The sequence below is a fragment of the Gossypium raimondii genome, chromosome 8 (assembly GCF_025698545.1).
Source record: "Gossypium raimondii isolate GPD5lz chromosome 8, ASM2569854v1, whole genome shotgun sequence".
Classification (NCBI taxonomy): domain Eukaryota; kingdom Viridiplantae; phylum Streptophyta; class Magnoliopsida; order Malvales; family Malvaceae; genus Gossypium; species Gossypium raimondii.
The window spans coordinates 22,137,844-22,149,952 of record NC_068572.1 but is presented as its reverse complement, the minus strand read 5'-3'; the positions used below and the strand labels follow the sequence as shown (position 1 = coordinate 22,149,952).

The 12,109-nt window shown below is 33.9% G+C and overlaps 1 protein-coding gene across 2 annotated transcripts; it reads left to right on the top strand.

Annotated features, from left to right (window-relative positions):
* The first annotated feature begins 503 nt into the window (after window positions 1-503).
* Window positions 504-11,822, top strand: LOC105791033 (uncharacterized). Of its 2 annotated transcripts, XM_012618900.2 has the most exons (16): window positions 509-1,961; window positions 2,439-2,506; window positions 3,182-3,337; window positions 3,612-3,779; window positions 4,236-4,386; window positions 5,021-5,100; window positions 6,370-6,642; window positions 6,726-6,869; window positions 7,542-7,676; window positions 8,109-8,207; window positions 8,988-9,044; window positions 10,121-10,325; window positions 10,503-10,621; window positions 10,855-10,923; window positions 11,166-11,264; window positions 11,388-11,822. In XM_012618900.2, the coding sequence occupies exons 1-16, from the start codon at window positions 1,835-1,837 to the stop codon at window positions 11,625-11,627; spliced, it is 2,190 nt and encodes a 729-aa protein (XP_012474354.1). In that variant the 5' UTR covers window positions 509-1,834; the 3' UTR covers window positions 11,628-11,822. The 2 variants fall into 2 exon arrangements, 1 of the variants encoding a protein (XP_012474354.1); XR_001132737.2 differs by lacking the exon at window positions 11,388-11,822 and having other exon boundaries at window positions 504-1,961; window positions 10,844-10,923.
* The last annotated feature ends 287 nt before the right edge of the window (window positions 11,823-12,109 follow it).

Genomic DNA, 12,109 nt, shown 5'->3' with positions numbered 1-12,109 from the left:
AGGAATTGGGAATTTAGGATAATAAATTGAGAATTGACAATTGAGAATAACAAATTCAGAACAACAAATTGAGAATCAAATTGTGAAAATTGAGAGTTGAATTGAAAAAAAAAGAGAATTGAAGGGTTTATATAGGAAAAAAATAGCGGTTTGGATTTTTTGCCCGTTGGCAGATGTTATTGTTGCACATAAAACGTGTCCTACAAGGTGCGTTTTTACTGATCTGCCAGATAAAACATGCCACATATGTCACATTTTTAAGAAAGAGAAGAAAACGCGTCCTATATAGCGTGTTGTTCTTAGTAAATCAGTGAAAACACATTTTTTTTCTCTCTCCAAAAATAATATAAATCAATAATTTTTTAGAGAATGGTATATATATATATATATGTAAATTGGCCCATTAAAAGAATAAATAAAATAAATAAATTATTAAAAACTTCTAAGATACACGAAAGAGTAATGATACCAACAAAAAAAAATTGTAAGACAATAAATAAATTCAGAAACCTTTTAAAGCTAAAAAAGTAAAGTCTCTTTGTCTCCCTATCCTATCTTAAGCTAAGTTTTTTGTTTTGAACTTCCTCAAGCTATGTCTTCAATCTTCATAACTCAGCATTTTTATAACTCAAAAATACCTTCAATCAAACCCAAACACCTTTATGACTCAAAAATGGCTTCCACTGTCCATTTGTTGCCATCTAAATCCCCTTCGTCTTCCATGGAAGACCCATCTACGAAAGCCACCAAGGGTAAGCGAGCGTCGTACTAGGCCCATCTCAAACCGATCCTTGCTCGGAATCTAGAGAGCAATCATATTCCTTGTGCAATGCAGTCTTCATCGCCTCAAATCTTCCATAATCGCTGCTGAGCACTTAAAAGAACAACTGCTGCCCCAATTCTTTGCTCTGTAGGGATTTTGCTTTGATTTTGAAATATAGGGTTCTAAGATTTTTAGTTTTTTTTTTCAAGTTTGAAGGTTTAGGAAATTTGATCTAGAATTGGGACTTGGGTTTCAAATCATGTATAAGGTTTCACAAAATCACAAATGAATTTTAGGATATCAGTGTTCAGGTTTGAAGGAGTTATTGTATGAAAACAAATTTTGTACATATTCTATACAAATTAAATTTGAGTTTGGACTTTTATCAATTATTTTGCTTTCTGGGTTTGTGCAGATGAAGTGTATTTTTAGTTTGAAAATAATTTTTCTATTAAGTAAAAGAATCTAGAGCAGGAGAGTGAAGATGGGGTTCTTATTTTTTTATTTATTAATAATTTTTACCTAAAAAAATGAAAGGTAAAATTTCTATCAAGTCCCGCTTTCTGCCTTTCGTGACTGTTTTGCTTTTGTTTGTGGCCCACTGCCACGTTTCTCTTTATTGATGGTTCACGTGTCATATTATGTCAGAAACTACCAATGTTAGATCCGAGTACACAATGATAGACTGAAGAAAAGTACAGGTATCAAGATAATAAATTAAAAATGTAGGTACTACATTGACAATTTCGTTAATGTACAGAGGTAAATTTTGCTATTATCCCTCTATTTTTTATTATAAAAAATAAAAAAAAGTATTTCTATTTCATAAAGGAAGAGAGAAAAGAATTGTTGGGTTGAGAAAAGGTTGATATGGAGCGAGGGGGGACCCGGCCCGACCCAGAAGATGCCCTAAACCCTCTCTCAGCTCTGTTGGTTTTACGAGGTTTGTTGTGGCAACTGGCACTGTAAAGCCAAGACTGAAAAGAAAACAGCATCGTCAACCTCAACCTCGCTCACTCACTCACTGCTTGAGATCCTCAGCTGTTCAAAACTTTTCAACTCAATAACCTAATGGCTGATAAGCCAGTTTATGAAGAAGCCTCCATCGACGGCCAACCACCCAAGCTTGCCTCGATTCCCGCCAGCGACACCACTGTCTGGGCCGACGCTTCGCCTCTCCTTCAAGCCGCCTGTGCAGGTTCTATCTCTCCCTCTTTTCTCCCCCCTTAAACCTCTGTTTGGTTCTCGGGAAAATAAAAGTCAAAAAAGGAAAACCATTTCCTTTTTATATTTGATTAGGAGATCTAACAGCGAATCCCTAAACCCTATTGCTTGTTGAGTAAAATTTTTCAGTTTCTTTGGTAACTGAAGTGTGGAAAGTTATTGTTTTTTGTAGTAGAGAAAATAAATAGGGGAAAGAGAAGGTATTAACTTTATGAAAGCTATGGCTTTCTCCCTTTTATTTATGATCACCCAAAGCAAGAAAATTATTATCGAATCATAGTTTTTCTTTAAGTAACTATAAATCTTATCATTGCTGTTGTGAAGCTATGCCAAATATAGAGAGAAAATGTGGGTGCTTTCATGTGATGATTAAGACCTTATTTGTTTAGTTTCTTTTATTTCTGGGTTTCGCTTTATCACTTAGCTATTCAGCAATGCTTGGTGATCACAGGTCTTAGAGATGGAGAGCTCATTCATGGGGACAATTTCAACCTTTTTGCTGCCATGTCTGCTTTAGAGGTGTTGATACTTGATACTTCTTGGTTATTGAATGATAATTGATCTTTTGTAATTTTCTTGGAAGTTATCATTATCTTAGTTAAGATGATAATTGATCTTTTGTTTTTCTTTTTAGGTTTACTTTTCTCTGCCATTTATGCTTTTACAACTTGATTTGTTCATTGTCAGTGTTTGAGCTATTTAACATATTTCCAAATGAGGGTTTGTTGCAATGGTCACTTAGACACTTGAATGCTTGATCCCATTCTCAAACATCAAGTGATGTCTTTACTAACATAAATCTGACATAAACAAAAAAATACCTCCATTTAATATGTATTAAATTGACTTTATTTTATTTTATTGCCAGTAAAGCCTTGGCAATAGTGGCAAAGGTTGAGGCCTTGGGTCCTGAGTACCCAGGTTTGAGTCCTTCCATGTGCAATTGCGCATGTGTGGGTTTTAGTTTGGATTATTTCTTGTTCTTTGTCAGTTTGTGTGTTGTAATGGTTTGATTCTACTTTGTAGTTCCTCGGACATGTACACTTGTAATTATACAGTACTTGTAAAAGTTCTTTCTTTCAAAAAAAAAAAAAGACTTTATTTTTCTTGCTACTTTAAGTTTTCCCTATATATGTTTTCTACGTTTGAACTAAATAGCTTTTTGGCCTTCACTGACAATTTTTTTTTTGTTAGATAATGGATCCAAAGATGGATTCGGGTATTGTTTGTACATATTATTCTATTGATGAGGCCATTGAAAATGGTGCTGCTCCTATTCCTATTAGCCTTGACAGCACCATTGATGTCCGCTGCACCATTGATATCATGGACCATCTTCTAGCTTGTGAGGTACTATCTTGTGTATACTCTCCCTCTCTCTCTCTCTCTATATATATACACATATAGTGCACATGTATGACTGTTTTGGTTAGTCTTGAATTTGTTTCACCTATTCCACAGTGTCCCAGATGCTTCTAAATAAGCATTCATTTACATGGAGTGAGATTTTTTCATCATGTTTTTAATGATTTTGTATTTATACTTGTTCTGTCTTTCTTTGTGCCTGGGCCCTCTACTTGTTTTGTTTCTCTTCTTTTATCTAAATTGTAGTCTTTCATGGCAGGCAGCATGGCATAAGGGTCATTCCTTGGCACAAACTGTGTTTTCTTGCATCTATCTTCTGAGGCTTGATAGGACTGCTCCACATGCCTTATTGCATTCTTATTGCAGAATTATACGCGCAACCTGCAAGGCAGTAGTGTCAGTTGTTTCAGATGCCCGCACACATGAAGTAAAGTATTCCAACAGCTCTTTTTGCCTCTTTTCATTTGAAAATGACAAAATGGTTTTAGTTCTTTTGCATTATTCACAAGTAAAATCATTGACATATCCATGAACTGTTTTAAGATTAAGATAAAAAGTATTTTGTAATTTGCTTCTAGTTAAGGTGTCAGATCTAGACAAATTTTATTTATCAAAATAATTGGTCCTTGTATTCCTTCCCTCCCAAAACTCCCAAAGACCTTTTTTTTGGGGGTGGGAGGTAGGGCATAAAGGAAAAGGATGGGGCTAAGTAAATGAGAATTTGTTCAGGGTACTTATAGTAAAATCGTTCTTCCTTTAAAAATATCATCTGCTTTGATTGCATAAGAGTTTGCATTGCATTCACGATTATTCTTCATTGGTACTAGTTCTTGAAATTGTGATTAAACCTACATGGTCAGTTGTAAACACTTACATTTGACAGGAGGAGGATCTTTTCACCATGACATATGGTCTTCCTTTAAATGGGGATGGAGATGATAAGTGCTTGTCAATATTGAATGCTGTTGAAGAGACAATATCTCGCCAGTTACGTGCATGTAAAGCTACATCATCGAAAAGAAGACTACCAGAAGGTAGTTATCTTAGCTTTTCTTTGTTTCTTTACCGAGAGAATCCTCATATCTGGAAAATCACATTGTAAATAGCCTGCACCTGGGTCTTATCTAGCATCGATTGTTATGCTCTCTTGTATTCTTTAAACTTTCTTGCAATTGATATATGTCTGCTTAGAGAAGTCAGCTATTTCTGAATTCTTGCAATAAATCTATTTTTAATTTGTGACACAAGTTGATAATCTAAAGCTTTTGACTGAAATATTTGTTTTTGGTCTTTAGTAAGATAAATTTAGTTCTGATTTACCTGTTTATAATATAGATCCTGCATTCTATATATATTTTTTTTGGAATTTCTCATATTATAATCAGGGGAATGATATATGATGAAAAGATTCACAGGAAAAATAGCAAACATGAGTTGCGCAGGTTAGGATGGCTGTACTTCCCTTTTCCTTTGGATACAAAGTAGAAATATTTATGTGTTACCTAGTTATTCCAGCGTCAATGGGCTACTGTTAAAAGGGATGTCCTTCTAACTGTTTAAATTCTTGTTTCTCATCTTTATTCTTTGTCAACTTCTGTTATAGATTATTTCTTAAAGATCATTAAGATAGAATATTTTAATTACCTAAGTGGCTGTATTGATGCACAGATTTGGAGCCATTACAGTCCAACCCCAATTTGGAAGAAGGATTCTGCAAAGCTTTGTTATGCCGCTTACGTTTTCGTAAGGTCTTAAGCTGTGTTACTCTTATATCACTTCTCTGAATATGTACATCTATCTGTCTGTGGTTGTGCTTTTGTTTTTAGAAAATTTGCATGCCTTCAAAATATTTCTTTAGTGGGTCTCCTTCCTAGTAATCTTTTATTTGCTAAATAGTCAATGCTTTGATTGTTGATTGCATACAACGTTCAATATCCATTAAGGCTTGTTTCACTGAAAATGGCTTCTGGAAAATGATTTATGGAAATGCTGATATTTTTTGGTGTTTGAATTATTCCAAGTAAATTACATTTTGCTGTTTGGCTAGTATTTCTGATATCATGTTTTGAAACCAGTTTTCAGTTAAACAACCATCGCATGAATTATATATTTTACAAAATGTTATTGAAGCGTTGCTCTTTGACAATCAAAATTAATTTTTAGTAACTATATTATCTTATATAGACTTAATAAACAGTGACTAATTATAACCTAAAATTGAAGTTATATGCATGAGAGTGGATATTGGCACATTGAAGCTCGAAGGATAAATGAAGTTAAACAAGATTTCAAGAAATAGTTGTATCTATACTATTAAAATATTCATATTTTATGTTATAAACATTTATAACTAAATATTTATAAATTATAATCTATATATTTATTATTAAAATAATATTGTAATATTAAATAATTATATTAATAAATTGTTATATATTATCGAATATGTTTAATAATACTAAAAATTATGGTATTTGAGATCAATATTTTAATATTTTAAAAATTAAAATTTTATTATTAATATAATAATGTTTGGCTTGATTTATGTTAATTCTTATATAAAAATCAAGTTACTCCTAAGGGAGCTCTTTTCTGAAACTTTCCTTACCTTTCTCAAAAGGGGAAGACAATTTTAAGAAAAAGAGGCTTATTTTCCGTTGATCAATAAGTTATGTTCCGTTGACCAAGATATTTTCAATGAAACAAACACTGGAAAACATCATTTTCTGCAAAACAAATACACCCTAAATTATGTATCTTTTTCCTAATTTCAAAATTTGAAGATGACAGTTATTAATATGGGGCAGCATATTAAGGGAAGTATATCATTTCGCGTGGAATATGTTATGTATATTGTTTTTTCAAACTTACATTGTCAACAATCTATTTGGTGTTTTCTTCTGGCAAATATTGTTTACTCTGGTGACATTCTTAGTTGTCTCATCCTTTCTGACAAACATATACTTGACTGTACTATAAGTCTATAAAACTTTAACTTGCCTTTCCTTTTCCTTCAGCATTTTTTCCATGTCCTTTCATGTATGAAACGACCCCAGGGGAGGGGTCTGGAGTCTGCAAGAAAACATATAGCTTCCTGCTTGACTGAGCTGGAATCCATTCTAAAATCAGCGGACTTTCTGAGGTCTTGTTTTGATGAATCTTGTGAAGGTGATATAGATGACAAAACTACTGCTTCAGGTTTTGAACCAATTGGATTTGATGCTATGCTAAACAGTAGATTATCTGCCCCCACACCACCACGTGCAATTAAAATTCTTAGTTGGAAAAAGGTTAGAACTTTTTGTAGTTTAATTTTGATTTCTTTGAGTCTGCTTTCATTATTGTAATAATTTCTCTCTTATTGCTTTGGCAGGCGGTTGAATATTTTGTAAAACTTCTTCATGATCTTGATGTTATTTGCTCTTACTCATTGGATCCTCGTTTAGAAAGTCTTTTGCGCTTTGTGGTTCAGTTCCAGAAATCTCAACCTGATTTGGTGGCACGATCTCATCTGCAGGTTAAACTTTCTTGGCTTCATTCTTTTTTTATTGGACAACTGCCCTTATCTTTTAGTCTGACTCATTATTGAACCATTTGTGTGGACCTTTGGACTTCTACCATTTTATTGAGAAAACTTTCTTGCTGTTTTTACTATGGCTGCCTTAATGAACTTAGTGCTAATGAAACAGACTAAAAAGAAAGATATTCTCTTCAGAACATGTAGCAGTACTTATCCCTTGAGCTCCCTTGGTCAAATTTACATGTAGGTGCTTCTTGTTTGTGGCGTTAGTTCCATTCTTTGTGCCTCATTATTTCCCCATTTCCTTCGTGTAATGAGGATTTCTCCATAAATATTAAGGGAAGGCGTTACTCATCCAAACATGGAAAGATTCACCCATTAAGCATTATTTTTGCATCAAGAGGACGTATATAGCTGACCAAAGACTAAGACATAAGTCCAATTGACTATTGTACCTGTTGTTTTACCCACAGTTCTTGAAGAATGCAGTGCTGTTGTTTTACTACGCTTTACAAAATAAGTCTATATTACTGGTTTATGGTTGAAATTGAGGATAAACAGTTTGAAATTCAATGTTTTTGGTCTGATTATGTTTCTTGTTCTATTTGAACTACTTGTTCTTAAGCATCATGATTTCAGATTCTTAACCATGTGAATATTGTTGAACAGCTTCTATTGGTTCAAGATGGGAAACTCTATGGACGTGATCCTTTCTTTGCAGTGATAAATAAAGCTGCTGCATTGCCTGAAGCCACCAAAAACCATGATATTCAGAAGAATGAATCTTTTCTGCAGCTAGGAATGGTTGTGCCAATAATCATTATGCTATATATTTCACCATTGTTTTCTAGTACATTTTATTATGGATGTTGCTGACGAGTGACTTTAGGCTGTTGTTAAGATTAGTTAAGTTACTATTAATAGTAATATTATATATTAAGTGCCTTAGGTCATAGCTAATTTCTTGAACTCCGATGGTGTTGGCAATAGTAGCTTACCTAATAAGGTAAACTGTAAGAGTGCACTTCGGTCACACTCATTAGCAAGATCCTTTCGTAATAATCTATCAATTCCATCCTTCTTAGATGGTATATACATTTATTTACCTCAGTTCTTGGAGTTAAAAGCTTAAGGCTACTGTTTTGATCAGAATGCTAAGCTTGAATGTTACGTATACTAAACTTTGAAAATGTGGTGTTTCATCTAATATATGTGCAATGCTATTATTTACTGCAGTTGGTAATGAATTTGCTCAAAATACTTTGTACAAATGCTGCCTGGCAAAGGCGTAAGCTCGGCAAATTTTTGCAAGATTGGCGTGTTATCTATGTACAGGTTTGTAGTGTGTCAGATTTCCGAATACAGCTCGCTGCATTGCCTGTCTTCTTTAACGCATCCAATCTTCCTTCCTTCACGTTTCAGACATCTCTTTGTTCTGGTTTAAATTTATTGAATCAAATTTCCTTTGCTGTGCTGTTTTTCTCATGACTTTAACATGGGATGCCTCCTACCGTAATCAATGATGTAGCTAATGACTTAGTCCAGAATGTTGCATTATTTTCATGCATAGTTTTCTTAAGTATTCTTCTTTTTTATTATTTGTGACTGCATCTATGAAGCACTTACTTACGAAGTCCATGAAACACAACCCCCACTTTTGTCTGATTCATGAGATCAAACAAATGCTAAAAAAATTGGGTTTGGAACTTGCATCACATTCCAAGACAAAGAACTTGTAGCTGATTGGTTGGCGAAATGGAACTTAAGGCAACGTTGGGGGTTGAGAACTATTGATAAACTAACACAAGGAGCCATTAACCTGTTAATGGCTGATGTGATGGGATTGTTGAGGATTAGTTTTGGCTAGTTTCCTTTGATTGTAAGGCTTTCCTCTCGTTGACACTAAAAAAATATAAGCACACCCTTATCTCTTCTTCCAATCAGGAAATAAGTAAACAGGAATTGTTTCTCTTTTGTGTTGTATTACCTTTCCCTGTACATGTCAACTTTGTAAAATAACGACAACTGTTAAGTAAATTTATCTTTTTTTTACTTGATGTGGCACATGGCTCTATAACTGGGCTTTCTCATTCTGTCATGTCTTTGGTTTATCAGCTTGAGCTTGCTTTCAGAAACGAGTATGGAGAAGTCTCAAGCAGTTCAAATGATGAGGTGGGTTGCTTCTTTCTTTTCTTCTATCTATCTTCTTGTGGCATGCAATTAGTGGAACTACTAGCTTATCAAATAGATACTGAAATTAATGCATTCTAATGGGTTGTAATCACCACTTCTCTTTGAACATTTATCTTGTAAAGCTTGAAGGACCTATGCTGGATAATCCCCATAAATTTATAATTAAATGTGAAATTTGGCTACAAGTGTGTGGCCCTGAGTTCTCTCTCAGGTTCATATATGACTGATGTACTTGTTTTAAAAAGATTGGGACCTCCAAGGTTACTTGCTGCCATTTTATGTCTTGGGATTTTTAGAGAGAAAAAAAAAGCACCTATTGCAACAATTTTTCATCTCTAGAAAATGCTCAACATTCATGAAATTGCGTCATTATTTAAAACTGCTTAAACATAGTTAATCAACATCTTCATTGCTAAGCAAGTCTTGCACTGAGAAAATAAATATGTTAATAAGTTGATCTTGGTTATGACTGGGGATGGCATTTAATAAAGTTTGTCCTTTAGAAATTTACAATGAAATAAATTGTAGAGTCAGCATTTTTTCTTTCTTTAATTTCTTAGGCAAGATGTGGTGTTTTACAATAACAACAACAATAAGACCTTTGATTTTGAACCTTAACATCTGGGAAGAAATGTTAGTTAAATATATACTCTCTCTTTTTAGTGTTTGACAAGAACGACTATTTTATAGATTTCATATTCAAATCAAGATAAATAAATACATCTTTAACATTTCAGAGCAGAATGGGCTATATATTACTCGTATGATGGTAGTACTAACTGTAATAATACTGCAAGCAACATTGTCTTGTCATAAGGAAGCTGCAGCAGCTTTGCCTATATTGACAAAAGAATATAGTATTACTTAGTTAACATCAAACTTTTTAAGTTCCACTGTTTTCATTACATTGTTCCATGTTGTCTTTGGATTGTGAGTAGGATACCATTTTATCAATTTCCTTTTGTTGCCTCTTCTAGCTTCTATTTCCATCTAGCATCGAAGTTAAATTCTTTGTTCTCTTTTATACTTGACAAAGGTTTCCTTGCGGCTTGCAGAATACATGTATGAAAATATTCCAACATATTCTCCTTTGGGTGGAAGAGCAAACATACTGGATAGCATTTCGATTTCTCATATTGGGTTTTGAATTGGAACTTTATTCTACTGGTGAATACTGCATGGTATATTGGTACTTATATGCTGTCTTAATCAAGCTCACAGAGAAAACTCATCTTATGATGGCTGTCAGCCATGACACCGGTACTCTTCTTTGCTATAATATTGTCTACAAAGCTCATGCATTTTTGTTTAAATTTTCTCTTCCAAATATTAAATAAAGTATATCAATTGATCAATTTGAAAATCTGATGTATTTTCTTTACCCTTTCAATGACCTGCATGCTGTTTTTATAAACAACCAAATTTATGAATGATCAGCTAAACGGAAGGGGAAGAAGAAAAAGGATTCTCCTAAAGATTTGGCTAGAGAATCTCGGATCCCACCAGCAGTCTTGTTCCTTCAATGCTATATATGTCTTGCTGAAGGACTTACAATGGTAACAGTGCTTGTTTTATTTGGAAATTGACATGTTTTACTGATTGCAAGTGGAAATAGTCTTCTAGTCTAAGCCAGGCCTGGGTTAAAACTGCAGATTTCTCAAAAAGAAGTTGGTTTACAATTATCTTAAACTTGTATATATAAACAGCAGATGATGCTCATCTCATATCAATATTTTGCTTCAATATTGTCAACTCATGTTCTCTATTAATCTGTTCAGTATCTTTCCAGATGCTTGCTGCTTTGAGGAATGAAATCCCAGTCTTCCACAGTCCAAGCCCTTTTAATACCGAGCACGAGGTGAAGCATAAAACTCCATATTTACTTACACAAACACATACAGCCATGCATAGTAAAAAAATAATAAGTTGTAGCTACTGTGCCATTACGTGATATTTCTGTTTTATTTTCGATGGATGAATTGAGTAAGCCATTTATTTGACAACAAGCATTTGAATTAGAGTTTAGCTGTATTACCTTGAGCATGCTCTTAGCTTTAACTGCATCATGGTATGTTCTCACCCTTGTTTCCTGCTATCCAGAAATTTGTTCAGCATTTTGAGCTTTTACAAAGAGCCTGCATTCCTGATCATGTTTCGTACCCGTCATACAAAGAATCAACAACTCATGCTCGCTTTTCTGTAAGTTTTGAATAAGATCTTTGCCTTAATTGAATGCCACTCTGGGGGTTCTCATTTTATCTTTGTTTTAGTTTTTTTTTTTTTCCCTAATGCATTAGATTTCACATTTACATTTTGATCCAGACGCTAGCTATGTATAATTACTTCAAGGATGCTCAGAGGATCGCAAAGGAGGTGAAGAGTAGCTTCTCCAACGATCCAGAGAGGTTAGCCGAACTCCGAAAATTAGAGCAGGTAGCAGAACACAACAGTGTTGCTCAAAATGTCATTTGTCGGTTAGGAGCTCTTGACCCTTCACTTAAGGTGTCATTTGAGTTCAGCCATCATCCATTCTTTGCCACTGTTGTTGTCAAGAGATCTTAAAGGTGTTTGCTTCTTTTGATGATCTCTACCAATTTTGAAACACACATACTTAGGATTAAGAGGCATTTGAGTCCCCTGGTGTAGCAATTGTAATATTAGCATGTTTTAAGTCAATGTTCTTAATTTTTACTATAAAGTATTATATGAATAATACAATTGGAAATTAAAAGCTAGAAAATAAGCACATTATTTTTATGTTCGTTTTTGTATTTTTCTCCCCGCCCAAAATCTTGACTGATCTTTGTAAATGTTATATTTTGTCAACTCAACATCTGTTTTCTGGCATCTGACTGTCTGCCAAATTCAGAACTAATGGTTTCTTCCACTTTTAAGTTGCTAGGACTTGTGTGGTAGAATGTCAAAGATAGCTTTCCAACCCCTATTATTAATATCCTTATTTATTTTCCCATCCCTAATACTTGCAATTCTTTCTCTGTGTGAAACAATTTGCATGAAAAAAGGGTTGCCATTAAGCTCTACTA

Bases quoted from the DNA above. Each gene is read 5' to 3' on its own strand.
- LOC105791033 (XM_012618900.2), top strand. From the start codon at position 1,835: ATGGCTGATAAGCCAGTTTATGAAGAAGCCTCCATCGACGGCCAACCA. The intron at 10,924-11,165 runs GTGAAGCATAAA...CCTGCTATCCAG, and splicing joins CTTTTAATACCGAGCACGAG to AAATTTGTTCAGCATTTTGA. The intron at 11,265-11,387 runs GTAAGTTTTGAA...ATTTTGATCCAG, and splicing joins CAACTCATGCTCGCTTTTCT to ACGCTAGCTATGTATAATTA.